The sequence below is a fragment of the Cololabis saira genome, chromosome 18 (assembly GCF_033807715.1).
Source record: "Cololabis saira isolate AMF1-May2022 chromosome 18, fColSai1.1, whole genome shotgun sequence".
In the NCBI taxonomy this organism is placed as follows: domain Eukaryota; kingdom Metazoa; phylum Chordata; class Actinopteri; order Beloniformes; family Belonidae; genus Cololabis; species Cololabis saira.
Window position 1 is genome coordinate 20622452 of NC_084604.1, and position 24763 is coordinate 20647214.

Genomic DNA, 24763 nt, shown 5'->3' on the forward strand with positions numbered 1-24763 from the left:
TAATCTGGTCAGGTATGACTGATAAAAGGAGCCTGCAATCAGCTTATAGATACAAAGACAGAGGTCACTTTCATTCTTGTTACTTTCCATTTTTATTGATTCGTTTTTTCCTAACATGGTTATCTAAAACTATTTATCAATGACTTTCAAGACTGTGAAATAGGTCACAAAGACATTCAACAAAGAAAGCAGTCATAAAAGTGCTTTAGTGTAGTGGAAGAGAAAGAAGAGGACCAAAAGTGAAATGCGTTCACACAAAGCAAAAAAAAAAAAAAAAAAAAAACAACAGAAATGTGCCCAATATGCTGAGCTGCACATATAACGATGGCAACAAAACTTAGAAACTTACATGAAAAATTCATAGCATATTTAATCCACAGTGAACTGTGTTTATAGCTTCATTGTGATAGACTAAATATCTATCTTAGTTACACTACATATAATGTAATATCCGTACTTTAAATAGCACTACTGAGAATGTGCACGCCCACCGGCAGCACATGACTGACATTCATTCAAAGTGAAATAGTGATAATACAACCTACTGTACACAACCTACACAACCTACGATCAATGCAAAGCTAAAGATTAGGGCCAAGCACTCTGGCACGAAAAGAAATAAAAAACTACTGTAAGTGAGAAAAATCAGCCAAATCTACATATCCATGCTGGAAGCTCTGGCCCAGTAACACTGAACTGTGAAGTATTTTCTGCTTTGGAGAAATGTTTGTGTAATTAAACTCCATTTTACAAAACTGTTACAAAGTCAATCAGACATAAGACTCCTTGGCGTAGGAAAACTCCTCGAACACAGGTTGGCTGCATCTCCGCGACACGATCTCGTGCTGGCCAGCGGATACAGACTCAGACATGGCTCTCGGGCGGAAAGGCTGCCGCCGCTCAACGACGCTGTCCGGGGTTGTTTGAGGAAGACAGTCCTGGTTGTACGTGAAGTCTCGGGAAGCTGGATAGTCATAATTTACGGAGGAAGGGCGGGACCTCCTCTCCAGCTCCACAGCATCTTGTACAGTCATTGCGCGGTACACTGGAGGGAGCGTCGTGTTCAGCACCGCCTGCTCGTACGGTGGAGGCCTGCAGGGCAGCCTGCTGTCCACGTGCTTAAACACTTCAATTGCCGACAGAGGCCGTGGTTTTTGCTGGAGCTCAGTTGATGAATCTGCCTCACTGCCGTCTTCTTGGAGAGTCTCACAAGGGAAGGAGTTCTCCTTCTGAGAGTCTTTCTTCATGCTGCTCCGGCTAAAGGCACCTAAGCTCCTCGTCCTCATGAGGACTTTAGTGGCCACTCTCATGGACTGTGACCGCTTTTTCTCACTTGAAATTGGTCTAGCAATGTCCTCTTTAGCATTTCTTGCACTTGTAGGCTGACTGGTGGTATTTTCTTTCCTGGTGGAAACCGGGGACCCAGTCGGGGAGCCGGTGAAAACTGAGCCCTCTGACTGGTTAGAGGCCGCGCTCTCCAGGGAAGAGCACGAACAGTCCTTCCCCATGTAGGGCTGTAGATCCATGTTGGAGCTACTGCTCAGCTTTTGAAAAGACAGAACCGATTTAGCTCGCAAGAAGGAATCATCAGAGATCGGCTTTCTCAGAGGCTGCTGATCAAAGTCTTTCTTTTCCATGGAGCAGTCTTCGTGGCTCCTTGCGTGGTTGCACAAGCTCTGGAGATTAGCAGAGAGGAGGATGATGGGCTCGGAGCAGCGACGGTTGAAGGATGACTCGGTGGGGAAGGCAACATCGGATATGCTGGGACTGAGGGAGGAATATGAGGAAGATGAGCCACGGTCTCCACGCGTGGATCCCATCTTCTCTCCCGCCTCCCCGTCTCCATCTGGGTCAGTGCTGTCATATGCAGAGTCGTGAAGCAGCGAGGACAGGGAGTCTGTCAGATGGGGAAAGAAAGACATGATGAGCATCTCTTCATTATCATTTACATATGTATGATTTTAAAGAATAAAATATAAAAGAAGGACACTGAGAAAAACTCAAGTAACCTGTAAATATACCTTCATCAGTAGCCAGCAAACTGGGGATGTTCTCCCCAAGGATCTCATAGTTCTCAATAAGGAACTGAGTTAGTTCGGTGACCTGCAACAAATCAGAAAATGTATTACTTAACAACATCAAAAAGTGAAAAAAAATGTATCATGAAATCTAAACACAATGCAATGTCTCACTTCAACCTGAAAGTTTGTTTTTGTTTGTACTGTATTTACGAAACTTTCTGAGGTTTTTTGCACTCTGAGCCACAAAGCTCTAAAGCGCAAAAAGTGAGAAAACACATTCATATCGAGACTTTTCACCTTCTGCATCTTTTCCCTCTGCCCGTCGAGCGGTGTGTCATCCAGCTGCAGCAGCGTGGGGCCAATGCACACGGCCAGATTATGAGCATCCATCTTGTTGATGTCTGCGCTCTCGAGGATGTGATGCAGGATGCAGACGAGGTACTGCAGGAGGAGTTTGTTGGACACCGGGAGATCATCAACCACCCTGGTTTGAGGACAGCAAGAAGAAGAAGGAAGAAAAATAAAACAGGAAGAAGGTTAACTTGGCGCTCTTTTTATTATTTAAAGTTCCTTCCCTTTTTTAAACTGTTGACAGACAAAAAAGGAGAAGTGGCTTATGTTCAGTGTACATATAGAGCACACCATTGAGATTGCTATTCAAAACCCCATTAAAAAAATGTGCTTACTTTAAAACACATAACTATCCATTCATTCAAACGGTCATGCATGCTCAGACTCACACCGACAGTCATGTTTGAGGACTGTGGGAGGGAGTCAGAGTAGAAAACACATGCAGGCACAGGAAGAGCATGCAAAACCCACAAAGAAGGTGCCCAGTTAGATAAGAACCTGGAACCATCTTGGTGTCATGCTACAGTGCAAACGAATGTGCCACTGTGCCACCATGCCACCCGATGACATAACCATTCCTTACAAAATATGTCCTACTCTTCAGCGTGTAAGTGCTGAATATTACAGGTAGAGTACACAGCACTGACTGGACTCATTAGCAGGTATTGATTGCTTACTTTTTGACCTCTGGAATTCTCTGCAGGGCCTCCTCATTGTCAAGAGCAGCCATCCACTTGTCGTAAAGTTCAGACCTCAGCAGGCTGCCAGGAAGTTCCTTCAGAAAGCTCTATAACCAAGAGGGAGGCATTGATGAGGCACAATGTTTGATAATAGAAATGCTCAGTCAGACTCAAAAGTAACAACTTAAAGACTGTTTATGCAATAGATAGCAGGATGATTGCTGAACTGAAAGCATTGGGGTTTTAGAAAAAGGCGTGGAAACTTACTTTGAGGAGTCCGACGAGCAGGACGACTGGCTGAGCCTCCAGGTTGACCTCCAAGCCGCTGTTGAGCTGCTCTCTGATGTCCTTCATGTTCCTGCTGTTGCAGGGCTTCCGAAACACCCCCTCCGTGGAGGGAGCCCGCTTCCTCAGCAGCACCAGGAGCTCCTGGGGGGAGAAGGGGGTGGAGGGATAAGGTTATCGTATTCCAAAACAAAAACAGATTGTGCATGTGGGTTTGAGGGCATTTCGGGTTGCACTCGTGAACGTGTACAGTATGTCTTCCTCTCCTCATTAAATAAAGAAGGGATTAAAGGTCAATTTAGATGTTGTTTGGTCATTACTCATACAGGATCACAGAGGTTCTGGAGCGGGACAGGGTCTACCTGAGTCTGCCCACACACGCTTACTGCTACTATCAATTTAGAATCAGCCTCGCACGCAGGTGTTTGGCCTGTAGGAGGAAGCCAGCGCACCCACACAGGCATCTTGTAAAACTATGTACATAACGAACCCAAGATTAACTTCTTTCTGTGAGGGGAAAGTGCTAACCGCTATCATGCTGTCAGGAAGTTAATTATCCGTGTTAAAAACGTGAGTAGTTCTGTTTCTTGAAATGAATGGTAACTTAACAAATGCATTGGTGTATTGACGATGATGAGATTCAGCTTACCGTGATGGGTTTGGGAAGGGTGTAGTCGTCTGGGCATATCTTGCAGAGGGGCTGTCCAAACAGCTGAGTCTTGGCGTCTGCATCTGCCCGGTGCACTTTGTTGATGGATCCCTTCTTCAGCTTCATCCTGTTCCTCACCAGGGTCCACTTGTTCTCTGATGACAGCAGAAGAGTGGCACCCATCAACATGTTATACTTAATGAGTTCAAATTGCTGCAAGCCGGTGGTAGGATGTGTCAAAGCCGGAGCAAGAAAAAAAAAACGTTTTTTTTATTTCCTTCACTCATTCGCTCTTAGATGTTGTCAGATTTCCTTTTTCTCTCTTTGTGGTTATTCTGTTTGGTCTCACAGCACACTTAACGGGGCCCTCCCTTCAGCTAATGTGTCAAAGAGAGAGGCGTCTTCAAATCCAGAGACTTTCAAAACTCACCAGTGGGCTGCGTCAGCCGCTCCTCGTGATTATTCAACTGCTTTAACTGGGTAGAGAGATTTGCATCGCCCTGGCAACAAAATAAAGAAAAAGTGATGTTGTGATAACCATGCAAAAAAGGAACATGAATACGCAACCAAGGGCAGAAAAGGAAGGGGCCGAGTCTTTTTCTTTTTCATTATTTCTTTGTTTTCTTTTTTTTTTTCAACAAGCCAGAGTCACATTTAATCAATTTCTTACACATGGGATTAGAGGAGGAAATACAGAAGAAGTAATCAATCAGATATATCTATTATCTCAAAATCTCCAAATGAAGCAGCAAGTTGTGCAGCTGTACGCACTGCTGAAGCACATCTGTCTAAAGTAATTAGCTTGAACAGAAAGTAGAGAAATGAAACATGTCTTTTCCAAACCCTTATTTCAATATATATACATTCACAAGTCCAGTGAAGGCGAGGATTTTTGTTTACCTCAATTGGACGTTCAATCAGTTGCTCCATCCCACCTCCAGTTAGAGTTTTAGTCTATAAGATGATGAAAAAGGAGAATGACAGTGAGAAACATTGCAGAGCTGTGGCTCTTTGGTCATTTTTGCGTTTCAGTAGTCTGCGGTCGAGCGGACATTGAGAGACTTACTGCGATACTGCCGCTCAGCACCTTCATCAGGACGTCTGGAGGTGAAGAAGCACACCCTGTCCTCGCTTTTGCAGCTGTAACTTTTCTGCGAAGAACACAGTACATTTGCTTTGAAGGGAAACATTTGTCTTCAAACACTATTAAATGATTCAAGTCTGATATCATGATGCACGTTCTTCCTTTTCAAGCGTGATAGAGAGCACATTAGCAGAGTACCACATGTTTGTAGATGCTATATTGCTTTTATTGATCTCAATTTATCTAAAATGATCATAATCAAAACCCAACGTGCCTTAATTGATTTTGAGGCTCAATTTTTAAAAGTGGTGTTGATCTGAATTTATGCAGCACAGCCACATCACCAGGCAGCAGGAATCCAGAAGGGCTTTAAACTGCGGTTCATTTATCGCATCTATCAGCGGTGATAACTGAAATAGTTGTGATATAAACACTGATGTAAACAACTGTTTTGTTCTTACCTGTGAAGAGTATCAAACCAGCGTTCTTTCACCTCAGGCGAGCTGTGTGTGAGATAACAGCATGGTACAAGTTACTAATCCACAGAGAGACACGAGCTATCAGGTGATTGTGGAAGGAGTGAGACAAAAAGCTACACCACAGCCAGTTTTACTAATGCTGGTGGAAAGAGCGAACAGAGTCATGGGAGGAGGAAGCAGCGTCACGGCGTGCCCCGACCAGACACCTTCCACTTCCTCCTTGACTGCAGCTCTGCTGCGGCTTCGTGTCCACCAGTGGAAACAGGATGATAACGCAGATACAACCGATTGCGTCTACACCTATAAGGCCTCACCTTTTAACAACTTCATTTTTAAGCCAGCTGCTGAGGAGTTTTCGGCAGCGGCCATAAGCGAGCACATGGCTTCCCGTACAGGCTCCACGACACAATCTCGTTGTGAGTGAGTGACGACTGAAACTTTCACACAATGAATCACTGGAGTCCAAGCTTCCAATCAAAGAAAAAGGGCCTCTCATTCTCAAACAAAACAACCCAGAAACCGCTTGGATATTTTTCAGCTTCTTGGTAGACAATAATGGATGAAAAACAGTTTCAAAGTTTGATTGTGGTGATTTTGCAAGAAGTGTGGGAGTTCATGAAACAGACAAAGAAGCAAGGCATTTGGTGCCACTTAAATGCCTTTGATAAGAGATTAACAGCAGGAAAAAACACAAATTCTTTTTTGTAAAATAATGTCAGCGAGAAACGTTGCTAAGGATGGTCCTGCACTTCATCATTCTTACAGTAAAGGCCAGTATTTCTTGATAAAGTCAGATGATGGTAATCCCCTCACATGGAGATCGGTTTGGCGGCCAGCTCCAAACTTCCTAATTTTTACACATTTAGTCTTGTGATATTGCAGAGATGACTTTCTCTATACTTCCCCATTTTTCTGAAAGCAACAGATCATAGGACCTTTTACTATAAGTGCAAATATTTAGTGAAAAGCCTTGAATTCCTCCTAGCAAATGACTTGTCAAAAAAAGCTGAAGTTCAGCAGTCTTTCCACGTGATCTTTCTGTTCACTATGAACCCTTTAGTGGAATCAAATACTGTCAGCATCTCTTGAAATGTCTTATCAAAAATCCAGGTTACAGAAGTATGTGTTATGTTAGGAAAATATAGCCCAGTCTCTCATCTATGAACAACACCCTTTCTGGCTTTTTTGCATTGTTGCTTCCATGTGAAATAAGCTCTGCTCCATTCAAACATATATTAACGACATTAACTTAAGTGTTTTGAGTCAAGACTTAAGAGTAGGGTCTACAAAGATAATGAGTCTGTGTGCTGTTTGGGTGGGAATCATCCACTGCGCTTTCTCTTACCGAAAACACACTAAGCAAAAAGTGAGATCCCAGGCCAGGACGAGAGTCAGTCTGAGGTCAAAATCCCCAATGGCTGCATCTCCGTCGTCGTCCTCGGGCTCGTCCTCGAAGCTGTAGAGCCAGATGTCCTCGAGGTTCACTCTGTGCTTCAGACGGTAGCTGGCGGTCGACCTGGTTGAGAGAAACAAAAAATCAAAAGCAACGTTCTTCCAAATAGTTCCTTCTGATTCCAACGTCTTAGTGCATTTTTCATGATTACAGTGCAGGTTTCAGTTCCGATAATTTCCACTCATCACTATCAATTTTGTCAGATACTTATAGGGCTGACACAAAACTGAATTGCATTTCATCTGTTTTTCTTTTCTTATTCTTGTTTTGAGCAAAATGTGATACATTATCATGTACTTTGAAATATTCACCTTCAGGAAAAACCTGGAAACGCTTGAACGGCAGGTTGGTTTTATTACTGTGCACACAAACATGTCGAGCAACGACAATTCCTCAGGACAATGAGGCAGAAAATGAAAGCGGCAGATATTTAGTACATTAATGTGAATGCCAAACTTGCTCAGACAGTCTCAAGTTTGAATGATTTTTAGGTAGGAATGTGAATGTACAAAGGTGAGAGAACCACCTGTACGGACGGACAGCTTCCGCAAAGATGAACAGTGAACGATTAGAGGGAGGAATCGTTATTTTCCAAGTGCACTGACATACAGCCACACTTAAGCTTTAAAAAGCATTTGAGTGTGACCCTGCTGATCTCTGTGTGTTTGTAGCAGAGGCGTGCTGAGCGGGTCCTGGTGGGCCGATAGATCCAAGGAGAATCTGGAGGATCAGGTCGTGTCCCAGTACAGAAAGAAAAAAAGAGGTCACGATTTACCTTGACCTTAATTTGGGACAAGTGTGTGTACCAGTGATTGACCCCAACAGTATACCGCCAAACAGAGCCGCCTGGGAGATTTGCGAGGCCCTGTGCGAATTGGCTGGGGGGGGGGATTTTGGGGGGTTTTCGGGTCGGATCGGGTGTCTATATGCACAATTTTAACTCTCCAATTAGTAAAATACTGGACACCTTCCCCTGCCTCATCATCATTTGGCTTGCCTCGACGCGGGGACCCGCGGCTGCTTGAGACCCGGTCGGATCGGTGATTTTTGTAACAAATTTATCAAACAAGCCTTTCAGAGAAGCATTAAACTCTTCCATTTTCTTTGTTCTTTTTTCTTTTTTCATCCCCTGATGGAAATTTCCTGAATCGGTCTCGTTCTCTCGACATTGTGTGACGGTTTGTTCCACGCTCCACCTGTCTGGATCAGAGCAGCTTGTGTCTGCGCTTGGTCTGACGCAGTTGTATTGAACAACAGACACGCGCATCATTGCACATATATTTATTGATATGCACAGACTAGTACACATTTAGGTCTGTAATGGAACGTGACTGTTGATATTTATAAGGGAAAAAACGAAAAAAAAAAACAAACAAAAAAAAAAAACGGCCCATAGCGCGAGGCCCCTTGGGGCGCACGGTTCGCACACCCCTTGCGGCGGCCCTGCCGCCAAATGTATTAAAAAAATAACTGAAAAGGTATCAAATCTACATGTTATAACTATAATAGTCATGTTACAACTATTTAATCGCTAAATGGAAGCAAAAGTGTGTATGTTTACAAAGAAAATAAACCACATGAGATTTGTCACACACTTTATAAAGTTCCTTCATGTGACTCGATGTGCGGCAGGCGAACACAAACTAAAAAAGCAAAAGATGAGTAATGGCACCTACAATGAGCAGTGAACACACAGAGATTGCAACCTTTCAGATCTATGTTTACTGTATCACACTGTTGTCCCAGCTGTGCACGTACAGGAAAAGTGGGCAGGTTGTGGTACAGAGATGACTGCGCTCACACTCCTACTCAAGAGGTATAAAACTTCCATCGAATGTGACAAACAGCTTTGTCCCGAAGACTGAAATGTGAGCGTGTTTTTAGGTGGATATCTACACTCTTGCTCTAATATTCATTTGGAGAGTTTAATTATGTTGGAAAAGCAAGATGACACATGAGATATGTAATGCCAGTTTAAGAGTTTCAGTGTATGGTGTTCAAATTTCAACTACAGTATTTTCTGGACTATAAGCCGCTACTTTTTTCATAGGTTTTGAACCATGCGGCTTATACAAAGGTGCGGCTATTCTGGGGATTTTTCTTCCACCACTCGGGGCGCTCTAACCGGAATTAGAATCAAAACTAAGACAAAATAAATGCAAAGAAGAATACGCTACTTCTTCTTTAGCAGATAGAAGCAGATTTCAAATAGATAAATAAATACCGGTTATTTTCTCTTGGTTCTGTCCCGTTTTAATCAGCAAAGTTGCTGCCGGGTTAAAAGACACCGTTAGGAAAGAATCTATTTAGGTACAAATATGTAAATAATTTACAGTTCAAAATCCTTCTGTACATGTAGTAAATATCTAATCTAACAACATAAATATCTGCGGCTTGTATATCTTTTTTTAATTATTTTTTTAAAAATAGAGAAGATGCGGCTTATATGCAGGCGCAGCTTATAGTCCAGAAAATACGGTACTTTTAAGACATAAAGTATGGTAATTTATGACAATAATGGGCATATTTACATTTTCTTTAAAAGAGAAACCATATTACAGTCTTATGTGTTTTGAAATAAATTTCAAAACGATCCCCCTCATGTGACTTGGTTCAAAGGGAAGCACCCAGCTCTCTCTGTCAGAGGGATTGAAGCAGACCAGTACTTATTGGAGATTCCCCGGAAGACCAACTGTGCTGCTAAAAACACACAGTTGCTTTAACTTCCTCTTTCACTCTCTGGTTTGAGCTGTGTAAAAGTATGTAAGAGTTTCAACAGAAAGTTATTTTAAAAACAACAACAAAACACCAGTATTACAGCTGTATTTCGACAATGTATTTCTTTCTCTGTTGAACCTGGTGTTTCAGAGAAGTAGAGTGATTACCATAATAACCATGTTTTCTTAGGAGTACATAACCATCTACATACAAGTACAGGAGTATATTGATCTCTTACTTTAGTTTGGCCAAGACGATGGCATCGTTGAAGAGGAACAGATGCCTCTCCCTGGTCTTCGTGCCCTCCGTAATCTGGACACACTCGTCCAGCAGCAGCTCTCCGTTCTCACTGGTAAGGCCCAGGACAAATGGACTCTGCTCCACAGACACCCGGTATGGTGTCTCCTCCCTGAGTCAAAGGACACATAAAAGAAAGGTGGGTGTCAGGGAAAGCCCACAGACAGGCCAGCATGGATATGGACTGAATACGGTTTTGCATAAATCCTTTCACATTAACTCTAATACCAATGATCCCTTTGTCCTCTTATACAGTTTCTGGATCTCACAGGCAGTACATATAGTTTAAAACAACAGAAATTATCTCAAAAAATGAACAACACATACAAATAAATGTATGGATTTTGAAACATAATAGGATCTTTTTCTTTTGTTTCTGATTCCACTTGAGAAGCTTTCAATGTGTCATATTGAAAAATAGATCTATCTATCTATCGATCTGTCTGTCTGTCTGTCTGTCTGTCTGTCTGTCTGTCTGTCTGTCTGTCTGTCTGTCTGTCTGTCTGTCTGTCTGTCTGTCTGTCTGTCTGTCTGTCTGTCTGTCTGTCTGTCTGTCTGTCTGTCTGTCTGTCTGTCTGTCTGTCTGTCTGTCTGTCCATTTATTCTAATGGGAAATTCAGTAAAAGTTGACATGGGTGTGAAACTCCTCCGTCTGGCGTTTTTTGGAGTGTGATTTGCCTCATTTGAGTAGGAAAGTTTCAGCCTGAGTGGTAGATTTCAGAGAGAAAAATATCCGCTGTGCATCCACAGTGCAAACAACAAGCAGGCTTTTGAAGAAATAACTTATTTCAGTTTTTTGATGATTTAATGAAATTGCAAAGGCCACAAATCTAGTCTCTTAGTACTTTTCATAAAAAAAGATTAGCATCATTAGCATTGGCATGGAGCCAACCTCCATACAGAATAGTATTTTGTTGGTTTGAACACCATGGGGGCATGAATCGTATTTCATACAGATTGGTGGAGCGTAAGTGGAAATGAGACGTAATTTGCCTCATCTGCATCGAATGATTTCAACTTGATCAGTTAAATGAGTTATAAGTGAATAACTAGCATGCTTCTGAAAAACAAACCTCTTTCAGTTGATTAACTACAAACTACAAGTATAGGCCGTAGAAGAATACCATTTCACGCATGGCAGTAATACAGTGGTGGACAGTAACGGAGTAAATTTACTTGAGTACTGTACTTAAGTACATATCCAGAGGATTTGTACTTTACTTGAGTATTAGATTTCTTTGGTACTTATTACTCTTACTTGAATACATTTCCATGACAAATATTTTTACTTTTACTCGAGTAAATTTCTAGGAAGGTTGAAAAGTACTCGTTACTTTCAGGTCTGCTCTTTTTTCTTCTTCCCTAAAATCCTATTGGACACAAGCTGTTTTTGTCAAAGGAGGAGACCTATCACAGTGCACGCTCTCCACTGGGATGTACGTAAAGCGGAAATACGTCAAGCCTCCTCAAAACGATACCGCCAAAGTAGCCTGCGTTTGTCAAGACAGAGCCGCAACAAGTCAAGACAGAGCCGCAACAATGGCTACGCCTGCGTCAGGAGAAGAAAGACAATCCACTGAGTCGTCTGAGTCTGATAATGAGCCGGACTCGGAGCAGGGACTTTCACAAAATCCTTGGCGTATCTTAACTCAATGTTTGAGTTCTACCGAGTAAAAAACGAGGGCACAGACAAACCGTAGACATTTATTTTCAAATGTTTATTGTGTCTGCCGAAGCAGAACTACCTCTCTGCTTTCAACAACTCAACATCCAATTCTCAGAAACAAGAGTTAAAAGATCCTTAAATTAATTTAGAAAAAATATAGTAATTTACTGATGTGGAAAATAAGAAATTTACTCTTACTCTTACTCTTACTTTTACTTAAAGTAAATTTAAAAGCATTTACTTTTGGATACTTAAGTACCTTTAAAAGCAAGTACTTTTCTACTCTTACTCGAGTAATATGTTGACTGAGCTACTTTTACTTGTAACGGAGTAAATTTTGACCAGTAGTATTTGTACTCTTACTCAAGTACTCAGGTCGAGTACTCTGTCCACCTCTGCAGTAACAACAATTTTAGCATCATTAGCATCAGCATCAAGCCGATCCACCTCCTTGCCTCAGCACCGCAGGGCATATAGATCATATAGATCCATAGAGAGCAAGTCGGTTGCTAACACTGATGATGAAGTGTGACACAATATACATTTGGAATTTATATAAAGATTTCCCTTTTTTAACAATTTGTGGAACCTGTGCTCCATCATTTTCATGTAAATATCGTATACGTGTGAAGTATACTGACTGTTAGTTTAGCTGCGGTTGTCTTTAAGACGAAAAAAAACATGGGAAACATCTAGCCTGGCTCGATGTACATTAGCTGTCATGTTTATGAGAATATTTGCTAAATATGCTGTGGGTATCAAACTATGATATAATACACTATGAATTCATATTTGTATTAACAAGCATATCATTTCTTATCTTTAAGTTTTTTAAATTGTCATGGAAACCACTCTAGCCAGAGTTCTCTTGCAACAAGTTGATATGTCACTTCTATTTTGATCAACAATGGCAGATACAAAGTTTTGTTTCTTTTACAGTCGCTGTTGGCTATGTGTCAGACATATGAAATGATTTTAAACACACACAATCATCTTCATATATGCTGAGAGAAGTATTCAAGTTGTTATAATTACCACAATGAATGCCAGTGACAGACAAAGCCAGTTACTAACTTAACATTACTTTGCTGTATACTTAACCAAACCAGCGTGTCTCTTAAAGTTGAATATTAATCTTTTGCCATGAATGGGAACATTTCTGGCAATTTTCCAGACATTTTGCATGTACTGTATATGCAACAGGTTCCATATGTGGATTGCATATTCATTTTCCATTAAGCTACTTATGACAGCAGGTGGTTAATATCTGCATCAGTAGTCAGAGAAACTAAAGATATATCCATAACTAGATGTGACCCCCCCTTATTTCAAACACCTTTCTACTCATTTTCTATAATAATGTCATCTTGTTTTGAGAGACAGTCTAGGTTGACCCTGAAGAGGTCATCAGTTACCACATGCTGAAGATGAGAGTTAGACCACTGTGTATTTGTTTCTCCAACACATCCCAAAGATTCTCAGTCAGCTAAGATTTGGGCTCTGTGGTGTCCGTCCAATCTATATGACAATGAACTCTCATTCTGCCTCTTTTATAAACTGAGCACAATGAATCCCTAAATTTGCCATCTAAATATACTTGTGAAATGAAATAACCTGGTTCATCAACATATTGAATGACTTGATAACGCTCCAGGATCGAGACCGTAGCTACTAACTGAAGCAGCCCCAGATTATGCTACTCCCTCCACAGTTCTTCATCGTAAACCACTTCAGCTCACCATTGTTGTCCTGATGTCCCCTGGAACAGGGTAAACCTGGACAATCTTCATATCACGTGAACGTTTTACATTACTCCAGGGACCTATTTTTTTAATCCCCAGCATAGTGAAGCATTTTCTTATACACCATTGTTTATTTTTATTATTAGTTTGTGGTTTTCTTGAAGCAACACAGCTGGGAAATCCCAAAACTTTGAGTTCTCTTCACCCTGATGTGAAAATTACCCTGAAATCTGCTGTTGGTAATCTTTGATTAGATTTATTCAGCTTTTTTTAATCAACAACCACATGTGCTGCTCAGAGATAATGCTTTACTATCATTCTTAGCAGTTTTGATAACACCGTAGGAAGTTATTAACCCAGTTTTGGTAGTTTCAGAGATGTCTTTCTTTTATTGTTTCATTGATGCAAACAAAAATAAAACAAAAAAATGGACATTACTGAATCAGAGGTAACTTTACCATATTGCAGTACTAGACTTTTGTCTTGTTTGCTTAGTTAAATTGAAGCAGTGACTTTTCCCCTTTTTTCGTCTTTTTTGACTGCGCGCTGCATAAACCCTCTATTATTAACAGACTCCGACCATGTGGCCCTTCCCCGTAGAGAGCAAGGAGGAACTTTATATTTTGAAGAAAAATGTCAGGTGTGTATGAATACGAGTAATCCTGTCTTATTTCATGATATAAAAGAGCTATTGACAGGTATGAAACTAAGTTGAGTGCAGTGACCATTTCCAAAAGCAGACAAAGTGTAATTGAATTTATGCTCCTTTTAACTTCAGTGACAGCTTTTACTTCCTCATTCAAAGGTGCTTTTTCTACATAATTATATAATAATTAAAGATAATTCTCAAAATAGATGAACAATCATCTTAAATCCCACTATTTATTGCCTATTAGATGAACACATTTTTATCGTGAAAACCTTTTGATAACCTCCTTTTTTTATTTTATTTTTTTATGTTGAGTCTCAAACAAATGCAGAAGTGTCTGCTCTGAGGGATTGTGAAACAAACTCTGGCGAATGCTCTTCCCACTGCCTCTTGGTTCAGGGCACAAATTCAAATTATTTCAGTAGAGGTGCTTTCCCTGTGACCCCCCCGCAGTCTATTTAGGATACATAAATTACCAGCATATGACAAAGATGGAGAGCATCTTGGCCTCCATCAATATTACTATATTATTACAGTAAAACTGAAGAAGAGTATTTCAAAGAAAACTGTTCAATTATGTTAAAACCTAACCCTTATGTTTGAATTATGACTGTGCTGATGGTAGCCTTCTGCATCTTCTTTTGGCGTTTAAGGGAACTTCTTCACTTGGTTTGCAACACAAACATGTGTTGAGTGGAAACAGAAAACAAAACTACAATAAGTTTAAGGTCACACATATTCATTGTTGACACAGGCCTGGACAAAACCAGGAAAAGCAGGTATTTCAGCAACGATCTTCCAAAGTCTTATTTATTTTAAAAATAACAGAACAGAACCATATGGTCAAAGTAACTTAACAGAAGAGCATAAATAGTTATCTTGTTCCACAAACTGAGGGAATAAAAACATTATGTTCAGCCTAAAAAGCTCTGACAGCTATCATCTTTTAAGAAAAAAGAAGAAAAAGAAATAAAAAGAAAGGTGTAGTATCAAACAACACTTTGCTAGAACTGTCTTCTCACCTTGATATGTGAACGTCAGTGGCATTTGAGCCATGATGAAACTAACACCCACCAGCCCACCCCTCCGTGATGACATGAGTGTATTGAGCGCTGATTGGGTGGGTGGGTGACATTGGTATTTTTCTGACATTTGTTTGTGCTTTGACAGACTCGCCCACAGCGCTGGTGGTCTTCCTGCCCTGGCTGATGACAAATCTGCGGGGTTACACGTCAGATTAAGACGATGTGGAGCCCACGTGTCGTGGCACAAGTCTAAACAGTCTGTGGGGGTTTGGAATATGTTAAGACGTTTGAGGTTAAGGAGGGAAAGTAATAAACAATTAACACTGATGTGAAATCCTTAATTAATACATTATGTGTTTTTATAAATGAATAAAAATCCATGGATTGTCAGCTCTCTTTGCTCTCAGTCGAGGGAACGTGAGATGAACTCACGCATTGGTTAATAATATGTGTCATACTTGTGAGAGATAAACATCAGAAAGGTCACTCTGATATGAAGTTTTGACCTGTTATTGTGGTTTGTATGTGTTTCCGCTGCCTAAACAGGCCATTTCCCCTCAGGGGAATACAGGGGTATACAGTACTTCGTATACCCGTGACATTTTTATCATTTTTTATTCGAACCCTCCGACCTGCAGTCCATCAACAGTAATAACAGTGGCTACATACACTAATTAGAAATAATATTAGGTAATTGCTGCACACTCAGCAGCCACTTTGTGAGGTACATCTGGTGTACATTATTGAAAATTATTATAAAAATGCAATATCAAACCTTCTCAGTTTAGACTTGAAAAACTTTATTTTCATCTGCCCATTCAGTATTTATTTAGCCTTTCCTATAAAAAAACAAACAAAAACTAATAATGTAAACCAAATGCAGGTTTTTTTAGGCACATTTCAGAGGAAATTAGTTAAAAAGGCATGAAAACGGTTTGACAGAAATGCAGCCTGACCAGCCCACGCCACAAGCTTGGATGAGGCGGAATATTTATGGTTTTCAAACCCCCGCTGTGTGAATCCCCTCAGAGACACCTGTGTTTGTTGTCAGGAGTGGTTTCCCTGTCCTGCAGGGGTGATAAGAGGCCACAGCACGCCGCAGTGACAGTTACACGTGGCGGGCTCGCATTCAGAGGAACCTTTTCTGTGTGCCTCGTGTAAGACGCTGTCATGTGACAGTCAGACGGGTGAGTGCTGCCTTCTGTAGGTGGGAGGCTACAGCGAGGAGAAAGTGAAAGTGTATGGAAACAACCATTTACTTAAATGTTGTTTTATTCATTTATTATTGTAAAGAGCATTTTACTGCATGTTCTTTCTTAAACAGTGATCCTACAGGAAAGACCTGTTCAAACAGTGAAAATAACTGTTCTTCAGCTGTTGAGACTTGTATGCACCTTCTTTTACTGTCATTGTTGTTGTTGTTGGGTTTTCTAGCAGCTGTCACTGAATACGCTGAGATCTGCAGGTGTAAAGCTGTCTGAGAATCACGGAAACAGGTTAGGTTTGAGCAAATGTGGTTTGCAACAGCTGTCATTTCGTAATCTTCAAACCTTATTAATCGTGTCCAAAAGGCACAAGGTGGTTTGTTATTTGATCTGATTCACTGATCTGACTTTTTGATTTCAATTGTATTGATATTTTGTCATTCTTTCTTGTTGTTATGTAATTTACAATCAGATTAAGTCTCAGCTACACTATAATTGACCGGGAGTCCAGTCAATGATGATGTTACTGTTACGCAGAGGTGGGTAGAGTAGCCAAACATTTTACTTAAGTAAAAGTATTGTTACTTCAGAATAATATGACTCAAGTAGAAGTAAAAAGTAGTCATCCAAATAATTACTTGAGTAAAAGCAAAAAAGTACTTGGTGAAAAAACTACTCAAGTACTGAGTAACTGTTGAGTAACGTCTGATTTATTTTTTTAACACAACCATTCAAACAGACAAAAGTACAAAATAATCATCTTCAGGCAAATTAAATCAATAAAATAATAAAATAAATTAAAATTAATAAAAAATAAAAAATAGCTTAAATTAAAATAACTTAAAGTAAATTCAAGTACTTTAATAAATAATAAAATAATAACAGAATAAAAAAATAAATTAAGCACAAGTAGCACAAAATTTCAAGCCTTTGTACTTTTCTTTTTTAACCAGGCAGAACTAGAACAAGCCCATGAACTCATAGAAACTCTGTGTGTGTGTGTGTGTGTGTGTGTGTGTGTGTGTGTGTGTGTGTGTGTGTGTGTGTGTGTGTGTGTGTGTGTGTGTGTGTGTGTGTGTGTGTGTGTGTGTGTGTGTGTGTGTGTGTGTGTGTGTGTGTTTGAGTCTGTGTATATGTGACAAGACATGCAAAAACAAACATTTTTTCCAAATAATCACCCAGTGATGTCATGAGATTGACGCGTATGCGGATAAAAGGGATAAAAGAAAAGTAACAGCTCAACGTAGTCTAATGTAGCGGAGTAAGAGTAACAGTTTCTTCTTCACAAATCTACTCAAGTAAAAGTAAAAAGTATAGTGATTCAAAACTATTCCTAAATGTACAAAATTTCCCAAAACTTACTCAAGTAAATGTAACTTGTTACTACCCACCTCTGCTGTTACGCGACAGGAGTTCAAATGTCAACTGATAAACACCTGCTCCATCACAACTGCTGTTGAGACTGAATTCATAGCTGCAGATTTCTCCTGGATCTCTGTTAGTCGGTTTACTACGATCATCATGAGAAATATGAAGTGTACATCTACAGTTTACAACCATCAGCAAATGATCACGGTCTGCCTTTTTAAATAATGATGCTCACCTGAGAGACCAGGACATTCCCAAAGTCTTCCCAAAGACCAGTGATGGAGCAGAGCGCCGTCTCTGAGCCAAGTTCCTGAAGTGCTGTGTGGAGACAGAAAACATGTCATTTTGAAACTGCAGCTCTAAAGTACCCTATTTCAGGTTTTAGATACCAGGACATAATAAGACATTATTTTATCCTTACTGAGTCTTAAAATAAAGTCAACACAACCTGAAATGAACAGCAGTACATGATATATCACACTGTCCTAATATTTAATACAAATAACCGGCCGTGTGAGGATTTGTGACATTCACTTACTCGTGTAGTACTGTTAGCTAAATATCGTTTGTATTTTGTTTAGAGTGATACATTTCACTATATTCTTCTGCTTTATCTCAAACCCGGATATTTCCATCTATATCCAGTTAACCAGCAAACTGATGGGGTTTAAGGGCTGTATGAAAGACCATGTGAAGACAGACCGGTGGACCAGGAAAGGGGGATAGATATTTTCACAAGTGATTTACATTTAAACTCAGTTTTGTTGGATTAATACAATAGTGAAAGACTTCCCATGTCATGTAGGTTGAAACATCAACATCCAAAACTTTACTGGAAATCAGAATCCAAAGCAAACCGCAAACACTACTGTGCAAAAAGCATTTCTTTAATAGACAACCACTTCCACATTAGATTTACAGAGGTGAGGAAGGGTAACTATTTTAACTGGGTTAAAATAACATGAATAAAATCAGCCTTTTCTCCATTAATTCAGCAGTGCAGTTTTCTGTCCAGTCTCTGAACATTTAAACAAAGAAGTCACATCACATGACTTGGATCACCGCAGCCGTAACGACACATGAAGAAGTAAAGGAGGTCAGACAGCCACAGTTCATTTTATCAATCAAAGATCAAAACAGTTGTTGTTTTTTTTTTTCCATCATTTTTAAAAGACCAGTCCCAATACATCCCCTAGTCCTACTTTTCAGCACTACCCCTAAATTTTGCACGTTCCCGTGAGGGTAGTGGTGTCCCAATTCCTCTTTGCGTGTAGGGCTAGTGATCATAACAAGGGCTAGGGTATGAATCTAGCCCTTAAAAGCGAGGGATTTCAGATGCTGACTCGCCGACCAAAGGCCAGAAAAATGTCCAAGAATGCTTTACGTCATCATTTGCAGACTGAATCAAACAAAAAAACATGGCGGTCATTTCTCATTTTTAGTGAATAAATTCAATATTTTGAGTTAGTTTCTGCATAAAAATGCATTTTGATTACATTTCTAGCGAGAAATATATATTTTTCTTTCATAATATTCACTCAATGAATGTAACATAATCACTCGCTTGCTCGTTGTTGCGTTGTATCTTCAGATCTCGGCAGAATAAAGGCTGATTTATGGTTCTGCGTTACACCAACGCAGAGCCTACGGCGTAGGGTACGCGGCGACGCGCGTCGTACAGTGCACGTCGCCACATACCCTACGCTGTAGGCTCTGCGTTGATTTAACGCAGAACCATAAATCAGCTCCCGAGCCGGCGGCTCTTCTCATCCCCGAAAACATCGGAGCAAATTTCTTAACAGCCGTTATTTGGATAAACTGAGCCCAGGTTGGGGATCTTAACGGTTACTTTTACGCCTGAAAAAATATTAAAACTTAATAGAGTGGCATATTAACAGCGCTACAGCGGAAATTAAAACAGCTTTTAGCTCTCGGCTTCCTGATATGGTGTGACGTATGTGCAAACATAACTACGCAGTCGCTTACGTACCTGAACGTAAACCATGCAGTGACGTAGCAAGTGGTCTCCCAATCCATAGGGAAGATTACAAAGCTCTACCCCTTGTGGATTCATTTTGAGGGCTAGTGGTAGTGAGTAGGGTGAACATTGGGATTGGCCCTAATACTGCCCTGATAGAGTCCCAATAGATAAAGATGCTTCATAGGCAGAAGGTTCCTGGTTCAAATCCTCGAACTGTTCAGGGTGGCGTTCTCAAGGAACCCTGGCTGCCTTTCAAAAACATGTATTTTAGTTTAACTGGTGATTATAAATTGTCTGTAATTAGCAAAGAAAAATAAGTGTATTATAATACTTTTGGGCTTTTTTCTTTTTCTTTTTGTGTTTTCTGGTCTTTATTGACAGTTGGTAGACAGGAAATGGGGGCAGACAGTGTGGGGATACGTGGGGGGCCGTCTTGCACCTCTGAAGCATGTTTTACAGAGCTTGCACAGTGCCATTGATGCCAGTTTTCTTCTTTATAATGTCAAAAATGTCATTCATCGGAAATCCAATAACTTCTTGTTGATAACAAACATGTTACTTCTTGATGTTACTCTCAGCAATTTCTTAATCCCACTTTTTACGTGCACATGTGTTGTAAACTGGCCCGGCTGTCACACCTAAAACACAAGATGCCACCGGAAACGTGACCATGCTTTAGGCACGACTGAAAACTGGTCTCACAACCAATGTGGCTGGCTTCTGTTGTAGTGGCCTGTTGCATTATGGGATACACAGGTCGACTGGTACAGTCAGTGGTGTAAAGTAACGAAGTACAAGTAGGCTACTTCGTTATTGTACTTAAGTAAGATTTTTGAGAATTTGTACTTTTATTGATACTTTCATTTTTCTGTACTTTTACTTTTACTTCGTTACATTTTCAAGGAAAAAATCGTACTTTTAATCCGCTATATTTAAAATTGGACACGTCATTACTCGCTACAAATTAAAGTCTTACATTAAATGAAAATGTAGGGTATGCGGCGAAGCGCACCGTACGGTGCGTGTCGCCGCATACCCTACGCCGTAGGCTCTGTGTTGGAACCATAAATCAGCCTTGAGCGGCAGCCGACGCTCAAGCCGACGAAATTAAAATGGGGTAATGGAAACAAACGCTAAAGGGGTCAGAATAATATCACCATTATTTAGAGTTGTAAGCAAATGCTTGGATTCTTCATTTCTTTGCAATCCTTTTGAAAATAATTTTGTACTTTGAATTTTGTACTTTGTACTTTGTACTTTTTACTTTTTACTTTTGTACTTAAGTACATTTTACACCATGTACTTTTGGTACTTTATTATATTTAATTTGAGGTACTTTTATACTTTTACTTAAGTAATTTTCTTAATGGGTACTTTTTACTTTTACTTAAATATTTTTCAAGCAGAAAATTTGTACTTTTACTTAAGTACAATATTTTTGTACTTTTTCCACCTGTGGGTACAGTACACAGTCACGGCGCAGTTCTGAAATCTGTGTTTGCCAAAGTAAACAGGAAGTACCATGAAACATGATAAAAAGTACAAAGAACACAAACAGAACCTCAAGATCAGGAATTAAACACGACAGGAAGTGTTTCTTTTCTTTGTGTTTTTCTCATACTTTGTGTTTTTGTTTGCTCCACATATCGTCTAACTACTCCAATGTTGTGTTTGTGACATCCAGCCCTGCAGGCTCTGTGGCTCTCGAAGTTTCCTGGAAACTGACTTTTGTGACAAATATAACATTTGGTTTATCTCTGGACTCCGGATTTCCTTCGTCCCTGCATTTGTTACAATAAACCCTGTTAATCGTTTCCCTGTCTGGCTGCTTTTGGGTTCAATTCCTCCACCTCGTCACAGTTACTTCCTTGAAAGTAGTCATAATCTTATTTCTGGACATCACGTGGCCCGACACAGAGTGACTGATAATACGCATATTCACTATCTTTGTAAATCCCGTTACCTAAACCACGCATGTCCTCTGACCAGAGGGCTCTGAGACATGGAGAGAAGGCGCAAACTCATTAGCTTTTACTAGGACTATACATTTTTTAATGTCCACACTGCAGCGCTGAACTTTGATAGCCTCACGTCTCATCATGTACAAACAGTGTCCACAGCCATGTCAGTTACTTAACAGAGTACCTTTAAACTGAAACCTTTAATCCAGTTTTCCTTTTCTGAGGCCTGTCACACCAACATTTATTTGTGCGGAAGTAAACACTTCATCAGGATGAGGCTGTTCTGGTGCTTTAATTGGGGCACAAAAAAACGGATGAAAATGAACTCCTACGCAAACTCCAAAGGGTTTTCTTTTGTAGCCTGAGCCAGGCTGGTACGTAACCGCTGACGCACAATGGACCAGAACAAGGACGTGCGGGGCTGACGCGACCTACGTGACCCTCCTGTGAATGTACAGTCTTGACATTATTGAATTTCTCTACAATTTGTATAAGTTACTTCACAGCTTTCTAAATATCCTGCGAGAACGTTTCTCCAAAGAGGGCTTTTCAGGAAGGCATCGACCTCATTTTTTTGTGTTGTTTTAGGAAACATATGAATTTGCAAAAGCATGAGGCCCTTTGACAGCTATTTCATTAACAATTTAATAGGGTTTTCAGCAGTTTGTTTTGTTGTTTGCCAATTGTAAAAAAAACTTTTTTTTTAATACCATAGAGATCTCAGAGCTGCTTTCTCTAAATGGCTTTTTCTGTCACAACCCATCACTACGTTGTCTATAATTGTTCTGCTTGATCTGCTTCTGCACTATAAAGCTGCACATTGGTAGCCAGAACTAATCCCAGGTGAGAAACTGATGACAGCTATTTCAATTATTTTTCCTGTAAAATGACCCCTTTGCTTACATAATATGTTCTGAAATCTTCCAAATCTCTCAAAGACACTCAGTTCTGCAACAAACCTCATGTGAGACTCATGAGCTTTGAACAGCAGCCAGATTCACACTCAGCGGTCATCTCCAACAGAATCTTTTTCACCTTTGCCAGTGTATAGTGGATCAATACTCACAGGGCGTAGTGAGGATGCTGCATCGTCATAGCTTCCTCTCCTCATGGCTGCAGCTCCATAACCTGCAGGGTCCATGCTGCCGTCTCTAAGCGAGCCCGTGCACTCCCGTGGTGGAGCTTTTGCGGTCTCAGTATGCAAAGCAGCAGAGGACCAGTCTGCGTCCCAGTTTGAGGAGTCTGATGTGAATGAACTGCAAAATGAAGCTCCTGTTCTGCAAAACAGCCTCTACTAAGTGGTACTAATGAGGGTTTGAACAATGGAGGCCTGGCTGGCAACCAAAAGAATGGGAGGGCTTTTTGTGCCTGACCTGGACCTGCAGCACCACTCTGGACTGAACTACCAACCAACACTCCACCACCACCACCACCACCACCACCAGACGCTCTTCATCCGTCTCTTTCTGCATGTCTTCATCCCAGTCTGGGCTGTTATGCTCCAGCGGGACAACTTTCTCCCGTAATGAGATCACTCTGCATCCCATTAGAGCCTGCTACATCGTCCCCATTTCAAAGCTAATGAGGGCTCGATGCCATGACACCCCATACTTCCAAAAAACAGCCTCCCAAAGGTCTGTTTAACATACTGAACAGGTCTTCATACACAGATGTACTCCTGGAACTGAAATCTGTGAAAACCTGAGGAAGATTTAGCTTTAAAAGATCATTCTGCTTTTCCTTTGCAGACGTTTGTGCATGACTGTCTATCACTTGACTGTTTCTATGTCTGTAAACCACTCTATTTGCACAAGCAAATGTTCTTTTAGCATATCTTTAAAATATCAAAGTATGTCCTCACAGGAAAAAGTATGTTGTTCATTAATATTCAAAGCATTTAGCATGAAGTGCCTTTATGGAGCAGACAATGGATTAAAGGAGCTTGAGGCTCCTTTTAAGAAATGAGACTCTCTAGCGCCACCCTTCACCACGACGGCCGTTGGGGGTACTGCAGCCAACAGTGAAGCCGGCACGGGAGAACGGGGAGAACCTGCATGCAGCGTCATGTACAGCGGGACAGCAGGACAGCGCTGGAAATTCGGGCCCAGAATTGCAGCACATTTTGCAGCACACAGCCTGTTCAAGGCAACGGAGAGATACGCTAGAGGGCTCATTCTTCTGGGTTTGGAACGCTTCATCTGACATTATTACTAGAAAACTTAAAACGTATACGAATTGTTTTCATAAATCCTGCCTCAATCCGGCCTCAAGCTCCTTTAACAGTCTATAACCTGTTGATGGCTCATTTGACTCTACTTTTGATTAACAAATCAGATTTTTCCTTGCAGGACAAACAGTCCTTTTCACAAACGTAGGGCTTTTCCCTGCAGGAAAGTCGTCCCAACATAAAAAGTTCAAATGAAAAAAAAGAGTAAGAAGTGATTTTACAATGTGTAATTATTAAATATAAGTTCCTTTTATTTTTATTTAATGGGACATTTGATGTCTGTATTTTATGTTTTTTGGAGGCCAAGTTGCATTCAACAACTCAGCAGCAGACTAGGGGTCAGCACAGTTGACATTTTTGATGGTTTGTAGGCCTACTATAAATACCTAAATATATTATAAGTAAATCTGCTGTATTGACTGTAATGTCAATCTCCTCAGTAGTCAATGGTCTGTTTCCCGTCTCGGGAAACCGAGGGTCTTTACTTCAGCTGATCTTCAAATATTTGAATAAGATGCACAACTCCGGCTGAAAGACATTCAAACAAACAAACACCACCTTTGCCCTTCTGTTGTCGTCATTTTGAGTTGGCGCCGCTCCTGGAGGACTCTCTTGTTTGGAAAAGTGAACAGTTTCCATGCAGTTGTCAAAAGCCCAGCGTGGAGCCCATTCAGACAAGGCCTCTGTTTTCATGACTGTTTTGATCTTGGCTGACTGTTTGCAGTTATGGCCTGCACTTATTCCACAGAAATGCTCAAGTAATGTTACTTCTGCAGAGATTGTAGTTTTGAAACATTGTCAAGAGGACTACTCTGACACAGAGTGGTGGCTTATGTTTGTCAATAAATCTGCAGTGTGATTTCCTTGAGGCGTGAATGCGTGTGGTTTATTTCCAAGTGCCGTCACAGAGCCCTTCACCTGC

At 40.7% G+C, this 24763-nt stretch overlaps 1 protein-coding gene across 1 annotated transcript; it reads right to left on the minus strand.

Annotated features, from left to right (window-relative positions):
- Window positions 1–274: 274 nt before the first annotated feature.
- tagapb (T cell activation RhoGTPase activating protein b) lies at window positions 275–22859 on the minus strand. Its single transcript, XM_061707150.1, has 14 exons — window positions 22681–22859; window positions 17908–17990; window positions 9959–10129; window positions 6895–7065; window positions 5532–5573; window positions 5053–5137; window positions 4887–4940; window positions 4417–4486; window positions 3987–4141; window positions 3320–3481; window positions 3050–3159; window positions 2319–2505; window positions 2022–2103; window positions 275–1897 (listed from the first exon to the last, which is right to left on the minus strand). Exons 1-14 carry the CDS (start codon window positions 22753–22755, stop codon window positions 771–773), a joined length of 2574 nt encoding a protein of 857 aa, XP_061563134.1. The 5' UTR covers window positions 22756–22859; the 3' UTR covers window positions 275–770.
- Window positions 22860–24763: the final 1904 nt, after the last annotated feature.